This window comes from Ovis canadensis, chromosome 6 (assembly GCF_042477335.2).
Source record: "Ovis canadensis isolate MfBH-ARS-UI-01 breed Bighorn chromosome 6, ARS-UI_OviCan_v2, whole genome shotgun sequence".
Classification (NCBI taxonomy): domain Eukaryota; kingdom Metazoa; phylum Chordata; class Mammalia; order Artiodactyla; family Bovidae; genus Ovis; species Ovis canadensis.
Window position 1 is genome coordinate 50,317,550 of NC_091250.1, and position 15,659 is coordinate 50,333,208.

Below are 15,659 nucleotides of genomic sequence, written 5' to 3' on the forward strand. Positions count from 1 at the left end.
GAGGGATTGGGGGCAGGAGGAGAAGGGGACAACAGAGGATGAGATAGCTGGATGGCATCACCGACTGGACGGACATGAGTTTGGGTGAACTCTGGGAGTTGGTGATAGACAAGGAGGACTGGCATGCTGCAATTCGTGGGGTCGCAAAGAATCGGACACGACTGCGCAACTGAACTGAACTGATCTGATGGGGTATACAGAAGTTTGCTGTTTGATATCCAAATATTTGCTGTTTTTCTAGTTACTTGATCATTCTTGATTCTTACTTTAATTCAACTGTTCTCCAAATTATATTGCATAGATGTCTACCTCTGAAATTTACTGAGATATTTCTAATTCAGCATATACTATCTTGGCGATGTTCCACATACACTGAAAAGCTGGTATAACTCTGTTATACACAATTCAGTTAATCATTATTAAAAGATTTAAAATGTTCAATCTTCTGAAGCTTTCTGATTTTTGGTTCCTTTATCAATTTTTGAGAAAAGAGAGTTACAATCTTCAACTACGATTGTGAACTTACCTAGTTCTTCATTTACTTCTGTCAAATTTTGCAACACATGTTTACAAGTTACATAAATAGGACCTCCACGGGTATGACTGCCATGTCTTCCTGATGAAATGACTGTTTATCATTATGAAATATACCACTGATTCTACTGATGTCTTTATATCTGCCTGACGGGTACTGTCACTCTAGTTTTCTTGCATTTGTAGTTTTCATGGTCTACCTTTTTTCCAGTTTACATCTTAAACAAATTTTTGTTTAAGTAAAATAAAAATAAAGCAGGTAATAGAAACTTATAATTTTATTTTCAAAAGATAAAAAGCAGTCAAATTATTAGGTTGTCACCTAGATTTACATGGATAATTGCTTGCTTTTAGTGAATTTTCTTACTTTATGACTCTCCACAGTGACTTTCTCCTTTAATTATCCATTGTCACTGTTCCTATTCTATAGGCTTTTCATTTGCTTTGGGATTTTCTGATAGAAAAATGTCAGTTTACAAAATTGCTGTTGTAACCTTTGAAATCGTTTCAACAAAACATGCTAAAACAAAAAATTCTTTAAAAAATTCCCACTGAACAATTTATGTTGAAGTTCAAAACATTCCAAATTTTGTTATGCATTTATATATCATATTTAAAAAAAACAAAAAATATAAGAAGTCCATGCTTAAAATTATCCTTGAAAGTTTCCCATTATTATTTCTAAAAGATAATAAATTAGTTTGAATTACTAGATAATTGAGGAAAAAAAGGGAAAATAGGTAAGAGCTCTTCATTGGCAAACCAAATGTTCATGTCAACTAAACAAGCTTATAAATTACACTAATTTTTAAACAAATAATTCACTGATTTTCACTAATTTAACCTTACTGTTAGATTTGTCTCATCATATCAACTTTTTTTTTTTAAATTTGTTTAACACTTATCTAACTTTAAAGAAATGTCCTATATGATTCAGGAAATTTGTTAAACACATTCCCAATACTCATTTGTTAAGTTGAAAAACCCATGGTGTTGGATGGAGGGGCACTGCAAACATCCTTGGATAATCATTCTTACTTTGTTTATTTACTTATTTTTGGCTGCGTGGAATGTTGGATCTTAGTTCTCTGACAGGTTTTGATCCCGCAGCATCTGCAGTGAAAGCGCAGCATTTTCACCACTAAACAGCCAGGAAAGGCACATAAACATTCTTACCAATTGTTTTCTTACTAAAAATTACACATTGCACCTAAAATCCCTTCCAATTAGTTTTCTTGGCCAGTAACCATACAGTACAAATAAATTTTATAATAAGAGAACAACAAAAACAAAAGAATAAATGGAAAGTGTGAAAGTGAAAGTGTCAGTCACTTAGTCGTGTGGGACTCTTTGTGATCCCATGGACTGTAGACTGCCAAGCTCCTCAGTCAATGGAATTATCCTGACAACAATACTGGAGTCCTTTGCCATGCCCTTCTCCAGGGAATCTTCCAGAGCCAGGATCCAACCCAGGTCTCCCACATTGCAGGTGGATTCTTTATTGTCTTAGCCAAGAGGGAAGCCCAAACTGAAAGGAAATATCAGAACAAAAACTATTTCTGTAGATAACTGTATTAAAGATTTTATTTTATTACAAGTAATGGGATTATGTGAAAAAATATAACAAAAAAGGAAGAAAAAAATTATACGGTTCTTCCTTGTTATAAGAGAGAAACTAAATAAATCATTAATACTAAAGAAAAAAAAATAGAATTTCTTAGGGCCTAAAGCGAGTCTTTTTTTCTTTTACTCCATTTTATCTGAAGGCACTGATGTTCGGGGTTGTAATAGCAAATGATCTCCAAAGGAGGGAGTTAAATAGATAGTGTGAGACAAATGTCAGATGATGCACATCTGACCTGTCTTAGAATTAAAATCTAAGATGTCAACAGAGGAGCATTAAGAAAAATATCACATAGGAGCAGTTCCTAGTCTAACATACTAAACTCATTAATCACTTTTTTATCTTAAAAAGTAAAATAATTGGGATATTTTCAGTTAAAAATTATCTATATACATGTTTGAGTAAGCACCATACAAATAGTTCAACAGAAATAAACTATTTGTCTATAGTAAAAAGGTATTATTAATCTAAAATGATTAGTTGGAATTAAACTTAAATTCAATGAAATGTAAATTACCCTTTAAAAATTCCTGGCTTAGAGAATATCTCTGTTTTCTTTAAAGACATCTATTATGAATATCTTTTTACTAGAACAGATGTCAATGCTAATCATGCAATAATACTGCTTTTCTTGCTGACAGTAAAGAGTAAGGACTCCCTGATTTCTGAAAAGGTTTAATAAACAGATATAATTATTGCTCATTTTACATCAATTTTAAATATCAATTCTCTTCAGTTTTTTCAAATATTCTTTTATGAAGAAAAACAGAAGTAAAGAAAACAATCTCATTATATTCTGAATATTGACTTTATAGTAAATATCACTGCATATTTTTAAATTATAAAATTAAGTACCCTAAGAAAGCCCCTTGACTCTTCTTGTCAGTTTTCTTTTTTTACTTCCCTTTCACTTGTATTGATTTTTTAAAATTAAAATCCAGACCAAAGAGAGAGGTAGAAAACTGAATACTTGAATGTTACAGATTTTGAGATTAATATCTTTTAGTATAACAGTAGTTATTAAGTCTGCCTTGTTCAAAGAGGTTCAGGGGGGTGGTCCTAAGATGGCGGAGGAATAGGACAGGAAGGCCACTTTCTCCCTCACAAATTCCTCAAAAGAACATTTCAACGCTGAGCAAACTCCACAAAACAACTTCTGAATGCTGGCAGAGGACATCAGGCACCCAGAAAAGCAGATCATTGTATTCAAAAACAGGTAGGAAAAAATACAAAAGATGAAAAAAGAGACAAAGGAGGTGGGGCGGGAGCTCCGTCCTGGGAAGGGAAGCCCATCCCGGGAAAGGAATTTTAAGAAGAGAGGTTTCCAAACACCAGGAAACACTCTCCCTGCTGAGTCTGAGGTGAGCCTTGGAAGCACAGAGGGCAACATTACAGGAAGGAAAAATAAATAAATAATTAAAACCAACAGATTACAAGCCCAACAGTAACTCCCCCAGCGGAAAAGCAGCACAGACTCCTGCATCAGCCACTAACAAGTGGGTGCAGGACAGGGAGGCGCAGGAGGCGCGGGCTGCAGTGCTTTGTAAGAATTGGGCAGGAACACCCCACTCCTGACCACAGCAAACTAACTTGGGCTGGCAAACCAGACTGCGGAATAGCTACCACGCGAAAAGGTCGAACATAAGACACCACCAGGACCGCGCACAGAACAAAGGATGGAATGAAAATAGCCAGCTGCAGACCATTCTGCGCCGGGGACAGGCAGCCAGAGCCGTAAGGGCTGGAAAGGGGCAATCGCAGCCCTGCAGAGACTTTACCTACCAAACTGCAAGCAGGCTGCTTTGCTAAGACTTCTGGGGGTGCTGGACAGTCACCATCTGCCTCACAAGGGGCACCAGCGGTACACCGAGAAAACTGCGCAGCAGAGACAGGAAAGGCAACAAGTCGCAGCAACCGCGCTCGCCAAACTCCTGCGCTACTTGGACCTGGGAAGGACACAAAACGCAGTCCCAACCAAATCTGCGCCTCTGAGGGCTACCTGAGCACTGAACCTGAGCGGCTTAGACCGGGGAGGTGCACGCAGCCTAGGGCCGGCCTCAGACAGTTCCCTGCTGAGCAATGTAGAGCCAGAGCGATTTGCGTGCCGCGAGCAGGGACAGGCCCAGCGGGGCTGAGACACTGCGAGCAAACGACAGTGTTATTTGTTTGCAGCATCCCTCCCTCCCCATAGCACGACCAAACAAGTGAGCCTAAAAAAAAAAAAAAAGTGTCCACCACCGCCCTCCCTGTCTCAAGACAGAAATCAGACACTAAAGAGACCAGCAAACAGAAGAAGTTAAACAGAGGGAACTGCCTTGGAAGTGACCCCACACTGCCCACAACACCAGAGAAAGGGCCAGGTATATCTTTACTATTTTTATGATCATTCCTTTTTTTTTTTTCTTTTTCTTTTTTTCTTTTTTGTTGATGCTGTTATGGGGTTGTTTCTCCTTCTTTTTTTCTCTTCTTTTTTTTTTTTCACCCTAACTTTTTAAAATTGATAAGTCCTCTATTTCTCCTCTAATTTTTATTTCTATAACCTACTATTACTTTTCCAAAAAAAAACACTATTTTTTTTAAAGCAAACACCATATATAGTCTTTGTGCGGTTGTTGGTGGTGTTTTTTAATAATTCTTGTGGCTTTGTTTTTTTTTGTTTCTTTTCCTTTTCTTTCTTTTTTTCCTTCTTCTTCTTTTCTTTAATATTGTATTTTTGAAAATCCAGCCTCTACTCTAGATTTTTAATCTTTGCTTTTTGGTTTTTGTTGTCAATTTTGTACATTGAAAAACCCAAACTTCACTATCCAATTTTACCTGAGAGCAAGATTACTGGCTTGACCACTCTCTCCTCCTTTGGACTCTTCTTTTTCTCCACCAGGTGGCCTCTGTCTCTTCCCTCCCCCTTCTCTTCTCTATCCAACTCTGTGAATCTCTGTGTGTTCCAGACGGTGGAGAACACCTAAGGAACTGGTTACTGGCTGGATCTGTCTCTCTACTTTTCAGTTCCCTCTTTTATCCTCCTGGCCACCTCTGTATACTTCCTCCATCTTCTCTTCCCTGTATAACTAACTCTGAATACCTCTGAGCAGTCCAGACTGTGGAGCGCACATAAGGAAGTGATAACTGGCTAGCTTGCTCTCTCCTCTTTTGATCCCACCTCATCTCATTCCAGTCACCTCTAACTACCCCCTCCCTCTTCTCTTCTCCATGTAACTCAGTGAACCTCTTTGGGTGTCCCTCAATGTGGAGAAAATTTTCATCTTTAACCTAGATGTTTTATTATCAGTGCTGTATAGATGGAGAAGTCTAGAGGCTACTGTAAAAATAAAACTGAAAACCAGAAGCAGGAGCCTTAAGTCCAAAGCCTGAGAACATCAGAGAACTCCTGAATCCAGGGAACATTAAGTGACAGGAGCTCATCAAATACCTCCATACCTACACTGAAACCAAGCTCCACCCAAGGGCCAACAAGTTCCAGAGCAAGACATATCACGCAAATTCTCCAGAAACACAGGAACACACCCCTGAGCTTCAATATACAGGCAGCTCAAAGTTACTCCAAAACCACTGATGTCTCATAACCCATTACTGGTGACTCCATTGCACTCCAGAGAGAAGAAACCCAGCTCCACCCACCAGAACTCCAACACAAGCCTCCCTAACCAGGAAACCTTGACAAGCCACTGATACAACCCCACCCACAGTGAGGAAGCTCCGTAATAAAGAGAACTCCACAAATTCCCAGAATATAGAAAAGCCACCCCAAACGCAGCAATATAACCAAGATGAAGAGACAGAGAAATACTCAGCAGGTAATGGAACAGGAGAAATGCCCACCAAACCAAACAAAAGAGGAAAAGGTAGGGAATCTACCTGAGAAAGAATTTCAAATATTGATAGTGAAAATGATCCAAAATCTTAAATCAAAATGGAATCAAAGATAAATAGCCCGGAGACAAGGATTGACAAGATGCCAGAAAGGTTTAACAAGGACCGAGAAGAAATAAAAGAGTCAATATATAATGAATAATGCAATAAATGAGATCAGAAACACTCTGGAGGCAACAAATAGTAGAATAATGGAGGCAGAAGATAATATCAGTGAAATAGAAGACAGAATGGTAGAAATAAATGAATCAGAGAGGAAACAAGAAAAACGAATTAAAAGAAATGAGGACAATCTCAGAGACCTCCAGGACAATATGAAATGCTCCAACATTTGAATTATAGGAGTCCCAGAAGAAGAAGACAAAAAGAAAGACCATAAGAAAATCCTTGAGGAGATAATAGTTGAAAACTTCCCTACAATGGGGAAGGAAATAATCACCCAAGTCCAAGAAACACAGAGAGTTCCAAAGAAGATAAACCCAAGGTGAAACACCCCAAGACACATATTAATCAAATTAACAAAGATCAAACACAAAGAACAAATATTAAAAGCAGCAAGGGAGAAACAACAAATAACACACAAGGGGATTCCCATAAGGATAACAGCTGGTCTTTCAATAGAAACTCTTCAGCCCAGGAGGGAATGGCAAGACATACTTAAAGTGATGAAAGACAATAACCTACAGCCCAGATTAATGTACCCAGCAAGGATCTCATTCAAATACGAAGGAGAAATCAAAAGCTTTACAGACAGCAAAAGCTGAGAGAATTCAGCACCACCAAACCAGCTCTCCAACAAATTCTAAAGGATATTCTCTAGACAGGAAACATGAATAGGGTGTATAAACCCGAATCCAAAACAATAAAGTAAATGGTAACGGGATCATACTTATCAATAATTACCTTAAATGTAAATGGGTTGAACGCCCCAACCAAAAGGCAAAGACTGAATGAATGGATACAAAAACAAGACCCCTCTATATGCTGCTTACAAGAGACCCACCTCAAAACAAGGGACACATACAGACTGAAAGTGAAGGGCTGGAAAAAGATATACCACGCAAATAGAGACCAAAAGAAAGCAGGAGTGGCAATACTCATATCCAATAAAATAGACTTTAAAACAAAGGCTGTGAAAAGAGACAAAGAAGGACACTACATAATGATCAAAGGATCAATCCAAGAAGAAGATATAACAATTATAAATATATATGCACCCAATATAGGAGCACCACAATATGTAAGACAAATGCTAACAAGTATGAAAGGGGAAATTAACAATAACACAATAATAGTGGGAGACTTTAATACTCCACTCACACCTATGGACAGATCAATTAAACAGAAAATTAACAAAGAAATGCAAACTTTAAATGATACAATAGACCAGTTAGATCTAATTGATATCTATAGGACATTTCACCCCAAAACAATGAATTTCACCTTTTTCTCAAGTGCTCATGGAACCTTCTCCAGGGTAGATCACATCTTGGGCCATAAATCTAACCTTCATAAATTTAAAAAAATCGAAATCATTCCAAGCATCTTTTCTGACCATAATGCATTAAGATTAGATCTCAATTACAGGAAAAAAACTATTAAAAATTCCAACATATGGAGACTGAACAACACGATTCTGAATAACCAACAAATCACAGAAGAAATCAAAAAAGAAATCAAAATATGCATAGAAACTAATGAAAATGAAAACACAACAACCCAAAACCTGTGGGACACTGTAAAAGCAGTGCTAAGAGGAAAGTTCATAGTAATACAGGCATAGCTCAAGAAACAATAAAAAAGTCAAATAAATAACCTAACTCTACACCTAAAGCAACTAGAAAAGGAAGAAATGGAAAATCCCAGGGTTAGTAGAAGGAACGAAATCTTAAAAATTAGGGCAGAAATAAATGCAAAAGAAACAAAAGAGACCATAGCAAAAATCAACAAAGCCAAAAGCTGGTTCTTTGAAAGGATAAATAAAATTGACAAACCATTAGCCAGGCTCATCAAGAAGCAAAGAGAGAAAAATCAGATCAATAAAATTAGAAATGAAAATGGAGAGATCACAACAGACAACACAGAAATACAAAGGATCATAAGAGACTACTATCAGCAATTATATGCCAATAAAATGGACAACGTGGAAGAAATGGACAAATTCTTAGAAAAGTACAACTTTCCAAAACTGAACCAGGAACAAATAGAAAATCTTAACAGACCCATCACAAGCACGGAAATTGAAACTGTAATCAGAAATCTTCCAGCAAACAAAAGCCCAGGTCCAGACGGCTTCACAGCTGAATTCTACCAAAAATTTCGAGAAGAGCTAACACCTATCCTACTCAAACTCTTCCAGAAAATTGCAGAGGAAGGTAAACTTCCAAACTCATTCTATGAGGCCACCATCACCCTAATACCAAAATCTGACAAAGATGCTACAAAAAAAGAAAACTACAGGCCAATATCACTGATGAACATAGATGCAAAAATTCTCAACAAAATTCTAGCAATCAGAATCCAACAACACATTAGAAATATCATACACCATGACCAAGTGGGCTTTATCCCAGGGATGCAAGGATTCTTCAATATCTACAAATCAATCAATGTAATTCACCACATTAACAAATTGGAAAATAAAAGCCATATGATTATCTCAATAGATGCAGAGAAGGCCTTTGACAAAATTCAACATCCATTTATGATAAAAACTCTCCAGAAAGCAGGAATAGAAGGAACATACCTCAACATAATAGAAGCTATATATGACAAACCCACAGCAAACACTATCCTCAATGGTGAAAAATTGAAAGCATTTCCCCTAAAGTCAGGAACAAGACAAGGGTGCCCACTTTCACCGCTACTGTTCAACATAGTTCTGGAAGTTTTGGCCACAGCAATCAGAGCAGAAAAAGAAATAAAAGGAATCCAAATTGGAAAAGAAGAAGTAAAACTCTCACTCTTTGTAGATGACATGATCCTCTACATGGAAAACCCTAAAGACTCCACCAGAAAATTACTAGAGCTAATCAATGAATATAGTAAAGTTGCAGGATATAAAATCAACACACAGAAATCCCTTGCATTCCTATACACTAATAATGAGAAAGTAGAAAAAGAAATTAAGGAAACAATTCCATTCTCCATTGCAACGAAAAGAATAAAATACTTAGGAATATATCCACCTAAAAAAACTAAAGACCTATATATAGAAAACTATAAAACACAGATGAAAGAAATCAAAGAGGACACTAATAGATGAAGAAATATACCATGTTCATGGATCGGAAGAATCAATATAGTGAAAATGAGTATACTACCCAAAGCAATTTACAAATTTAACTCAATCCCTATTAGGCTACCAGCCATATTTTTCACAGAACTAGAACAAATAATTTCAAGATTTGTATGGAAATACAAAAAACCTCAAATAGCCAAAGCAATCTTGAGAAAGAAGAATGGAACTGGAGGAATCAACTTGCCTGACTTCAGGCTCTACTACAAAGCCACAGTCATCAAGACAGTATGGTACTGGCACAGAGACAGAAATATAGATCAATGGAACAAAATAGAAAGCCTAGAGATAAACCCACACACATATGGACACCGTATCTTTGACAAAGGAGGCAAGAATATACAATGGAGTAAAGACAATCTCTTTAACAAGTGGTGCTGGGAAAACTGGTCAACCACTTGTAAAAGAATGAAAGCAGATCACTTTCTAACACCACACACAAAAATAAACTCAAAATGGATTAAAGATCTAAATGTAAGACCAGAAACTATAAAACTCCTAGAGGAGAACATAGGCAAAACACACTCCGACATAAATCACAGCAGGATCCTCTGTGATCCACCTCCCAGAATTCTGGAAATAAAAGTAAAAATAAACAAATGGAATCTAATTAAAATTAAAAGCTTCTGCACAACAAAGGAAAATAGAAGCAAGGTGAAAAGACAGCCTTCTGAATGGGAGAAAATAATAGCAAATGAAGCAACTGACAAAAAACTAATCTCAAAAATATACAAGCAACTCCTGCAGCTCAATTCCAGAAAAATAAACGACCCAATCAAAAAATGGGCCAAAGAACTAAATAGACATTTCTCCAAAGAAGACATATGGATGGCTAACAAACATATGAAAAGATGCTCAACATCACTCATTATTAGAGAAATGCAAATTAAAACCACAATGAGGTACCACTTCACACCAGTCAGAATGGCTGCGATCCAAGTCAGCAAGCAATAAATGCTGGAGAGGGTGTGGAGAAAAGGGAACCCTCCTACACTGTTGGTGGGAATGCAAACTAGTATAGCCACTATGGAGAACAGTGTGGAGATTCCTTAAAAAATTGCAAATAGAACTACCTTATGACCCAGCAATCCGACTGCTGAGCATACACACCGAGGAAACCAGAATTGAAAGAGACATATGTACCCCAATGTTCATTGCAGCACTGTTTATAATAGCCAGGACATGGAAGCAACCTAGATGCCCATCAGCAGATGAATGGATAAGAAAGCAGTGGTATATATACACAATGGAGTATTACTCAGCCATTAAAAGGAATACATTTGAATCAGTTCTAGTGAGATAGATGAAACTGGAGCCGATTATACAGAGTGAAGTAAGCCAGAAAGAAAAACACCAATACAGTATACTAACACATATATATGGAATTTAGAAAGATGGCAATGATGACCCTGTATGCGAGACAGCAAAAGAGACACAGATGTGTAGAGCCGACTTTTGGACTCTGAGGGAGAGGGAGAGGGTGGGATGATTTGGGAGAATGGCACTGAAACATGTATACTATCATGTAAGAAATGAATCACCAGTCTATGTCCGATGCAGGATACAGGATGCTTGGGGCTGGTGCACGAGGATGACCCAGAGAGATGTTATGGGGAGGGAAGTGGGAGGGGGGTTCATATTTGGGATCGCATGTACACCTGTGTATTCATGTCAATGTATGGCAAAACCAATACAATATTGTAAAGTAAAATAAAGTAAAAATAAAAATTAAAAAAAAAAAAGAGGTTCAGACTATATGTCGAGCAAATGGTCAGGGAGCCTGGAGTAGAGCAGAAAAAACACGCTGTCAATATAGAAACTGTTTAGTCATACATATAGTGTTGTGCTGGTAAATATTTAACAGCAGCTCACCAAAATTTAGGGCCTCCCAGGTGGCACAGAGGTAAAGCCTCTGCCTTCAATGCAGGAGAAGCAGGAGACACAAGTTCAATCCCTGAGTGGGAAAGATCCCTTGGAGAAGGAAATGCAAACTCACTATAGTATTTTTGCCTGGAAAATTCCATGAAAAGAGGAGTCTATGGGTTCGCAAAGAATTGGAAATGACCGAACAACTGAACACACACACACACACACAAATTAAAAATCCCTACCTTGTAGTGTATGCCAATTTCTGTAGCATAACACTCCCTTATGGCTGATTTCAAGCTACCAAAGTGACTTAAATAAATCTACCATTGGGAAATACGTACAGCACTATTATATACTATTTCCACATAAAGATTCAATAGACGTAAATACGTAAATAAGCTCACAAGTGTAATTCAACGGAAAATATAGTAAAGTTAGTTGGAAATGTAGAGCTTTGAGTACTAATTACCTTTTAAAAATACTTTTTTTTTAATTATAAATATATATAATTTAACCTTTTTAATGTCTGTGCTTAACTGCTTAACACATCACTTCTAAACACAACTGCATAGATTCCAGACACAAAGACTACCCTGGTAGTATAAGTTGGTACGGAATGCAGAGATTTCTTCCAGTATTTACTTTAATAGCTAACATAAGTACATGACGGGATGTCTCCCGTAGTCTGTAACAATCATTTCTCTTAAGTTCCTTTGTTTCCTTGATTCAATTCTGGCCTCTAGTGGTAGCTGCTAGTGTTATTATTATTGTCATTGTTAGAAAAGGGAGTACAACCTGGTCATCATTGTAAGGAGCCACAATACCAGCCATACTAAACAGTTACATTTCTCTGTTTTCACAGTATTTATTAATATGTTTTAAAAATAATGGGAAAGAAATTAAATAATAATGAGATATAAAAAAAAGTCACACTGGGAGTCAGAAATCTCAGCCTGTTGTTCTGAATTCTAGAGGAAAGTTATTAAAATTTTGGTCCTTTCATTTCACATCTTTGAAATAATATTGTATACATTTTTATAGAAATCTTCTAAAGAAAATAACTTTTAATTATAAAAATAAAACCATAACATAGTTGAATCCTAAATAGTGGTTGATTCTTGGATATAAAGATCAAAGACTTCCCCGAGTATTTTACTAACTAGTTCATTATCTAATTGAGCATAGGCTGCAAGAGGGCAGCTGTATTCAAAGGGCAAAATCAGTCAAACATTAAGATTGATTAGATTAATTGTTATTTGAAAAAAAATGCCTAAATAAACTAGTTTTATGGTATCATACAACATCTCTATATCATCAGAGTGAAATCCTGTTGAAAGGTCTCTAAACGGCTTTTAATAATATATAAACATAACGATCGGAGAAGGCAATGGCACCCCACTCCAGTACTCTTGCCTGGAAAATCCCATGGATGGAGGAGCCTGGTAGGCTGCAGTCCATGGGGTCACAAAGAGTCAGACACAACTGAGCGACTTCACTTTCACTTTTCACTTCCATGCACTGGAGAAGGAAATGGCAACCCACTCCAGCATTCTTGCCTGGAGAATCCCAGGGACCGGGGAGCCTGGTGGGCTGCCGTCTATGGGGTCGTTCATAGTCGGACACGACTGAAGCAACTTAGCAGCAGCAAACATAACGATAGCTGATGCCCATTTTTCTTTATCCAACCTTCCCAAGACTAGGTATCAGTTTATTCTCTTTTCAGTTTCTCTGCAGAATCTTAGAATCTTTGAGTTGAAGAGTACCTTATAAAACAGAACTACAAACACTTCATTTGACATATGAGAAAGGCTAAGTTCCAAGAGAACAGTTGACCCCTGCCCTGCGTTATGCAGTTAATTATTGATAGAAGAGAGAATAACCAGGTCTACAGACTTCACTATCTACCAGCAGTAAAAATATCAATCTTACAGCAGATCATTACCTCTTGAAGAACTCTCTTCATCTTTAATAATAATGTCTTGACGGCCGTGCAGTCCTGTAACATCAGTCTGAATGGCAGAGAATCTATGCCTCCATTTTCTTCCACACTTGGCAGGGGCCAATCTGCAGATGGACTGCTAGGCACTCCCCTGATATGGGAATATCTGGCTTCCTGATCAATGTCTTTTGCTAATTTCAGGGAAAGGTTCCTAACAGGGGAAAAAAAAAAAAAAAGAACAAAAATTACTATGTAGCATATTCAGAGCAGTATTTACCAAGCCACTGATCAATGTTAGGAGTGAGCTGGAAAAAATTCCTTGTGACTCTCATTATTTCCTCATATTAGTCTGAAAATTTTGAAACCTTTTGTCCAAATTATTAAATGGTTCAGTTTTATATGTAGCAGTAGTAAGATTCGATGAGAATCACTGTCTCAGAATGTGTTTTTTTTTCTCCAACAATAACAAAATGTTTACACTTATTTAACCCTTTCAAAATTTTGAAAGCCAAAAGAAATCACTGAAAGTGAAATTTAATGTAGTGTTTTTCTGAAAATAATGTTTAAAAATTATCTGGCAAGAAAAGATTAAGATAGCAATATTGGGATAAATTACCTTTGGTAATTATTATTTTAAATTACTAAATCAATCAATTGTGTATTAAGCCATTTTGTGGATTAAGAAAGACAAGTATGCATAAGATTTTATGTGAGAATAGTGAAGTAAATGTAAGGTGTATGGCACCCCACTCCAGTACTCTTGCCTGGAAAATCCCATGGATGGAGGAGCCTGGTAGGCTGCAGTCCATGGGTTGCTAAGAGTCGGACATGACTGAGCGACTTCACTTTGAATTTTCACTTTCATGCGTTGGAGAAGGAAATAGCAACCCACTCCAGTGTTCTTGCCTGGAGATTCCCAGGGATGGGGGAGCCTGGTGGGCTGCCGTCTATGGGGTCACACAGAGTCAGACACGACTGAAGCGACTTAGCAGCAGTAGCAGCAGTAGCAGCAGCAGTATGCATAAGATTTTATGTGAAAATAGTGAAGTAAATGTAAGGTGTATAACTCCATATATAATGAGCATGCTTATCAAATAATCATTAAATATTTAGTACAGTAATATGTGGAAAACTATTTATTTTGCTCTACTTGCTAATCAACAGTTACTTTAAAATTATGCATTTCAAAAATACTTTCACACACTTTAATTAAAGGTGTGTATAAAGAAAAGATATTAAGATTTACAGTTTCCACAGGTGTTTAAGAGGCAGATATAAAAATATATGAAAGGAGGAGTTTATGAAAATGGTCATTTTTAATGGGTTTGTCTAAATTTATTTCCATTCATTAGAACCAAGGACCTACACAATAATGATAATTAAACTCATAGCTCAGGAAATTTATGAAACAATACTTTAGGACTTTTTCTCAGTTTCAAAAGCTTTTATGTATATTATTCTCTGAAGTAAATGACAAGGTCACTTGGCAACCTAAATTGAAAAAACAGAGTTGCCTTGGAGCTTGCCACTAAGATCACATAAAGGTGCAAATAAAACAGAATTTCCTTGGTTAATTTTATCCAAATGTGATTATTCAATTTATAAAATGTTGCACAATCAGTAAAGAAAACACATTTTTGGATCACACAATTGTTTACTTGTCTTCACAGGTATATTCATTAATCACAATTGTCATTTCAAATGGTAAGATATTAATTACTACCCCCTCTTTATGTTTATAATGAAATAATAAATAAGTAGTCATAGCTAACATTTTTTAAGGATTGACTGTAGGCCAAGTACTGTGCAAACCATTTCATGTGTGTTAATTTATTCAAATGCTAAACAAGACCAAGAGTTAAACATAGTATGTTCATTTTTCATGTGAGTAAATAGGCCTAGAGAATTTCTCAAATTTAAATAGCCTGAGAGACTTCCCTGGCAGTTCAGTGGTTAAGACTCCCAGCTTCCAATACATGGGGCATGAGTTTGATCCCTGATCTGGGAAAACTAAGATCCCACAGTACTGCAGATTGCACCCAAAAAAAGTTGACCTGAGGTGAATCAACCAAAGTACATAAGCAGGATAAGACTGTTTTCCTACTACTCACATAATGTATATATAAGACTTTTCTTACTAGCCACCAGGAAAGTCCTAATATATGTGTGTGTCAGTCAGTTCAGTTGCTCAGTTGTATAAGACATTGCGACCCCATGATTCACAGCACACCAGGCCTTCCTGTCCATCATCAACTCCCAGAGTTCACTCAAACTCATGTGCATCAGTTGGTGATGCCATCCAGCCATCTCATCCTCTGTTGTCCCCTTCTCCTCCTGCCCCCAATCTCTCCCGGCATCAGGGTCTTTTCCAGTGAGTGAACTCTTCACATGAGGTGGCCAAAGTATTGGAGTTTCAGCTTTAGCATCACTCCCTCCAAAGAACACCCAGGAATTATCTCCTTTAGGATGGACTGGTTGAATCTCCTTGCAGTCCAAGGGACTCTCAA

The 15,659-nt window shown here is 37.1% G+C and overlaps 1 protein-coding gene across 4 annotated transcripts in view; it reads right to left on the reverse strand.

Annotated features, from left to right (window-relative positions):
• Positions 1–15,659, reverse strand: part of CCSER1 (coiled-coil serine rich protein 1) — a 1,477,979-nt gene that overhangs the window by 937,864 nt on the left and 524,456 nt on the right. For all 4 annotated transcript variants that reach the window (XM_069593698.1, XM_069593699.1, XM_069593700.1 and 1 more), the window contains exon 6: positions 13,156–13,363. In XM_069593698.1, coding sequence (XP_069449799.1) covers positions 13,156–13,363 — 208 coding nt within the window. The remainder of the gene's footprint in view (positions 1–13,155; positions 13,364–15,659) is intronic.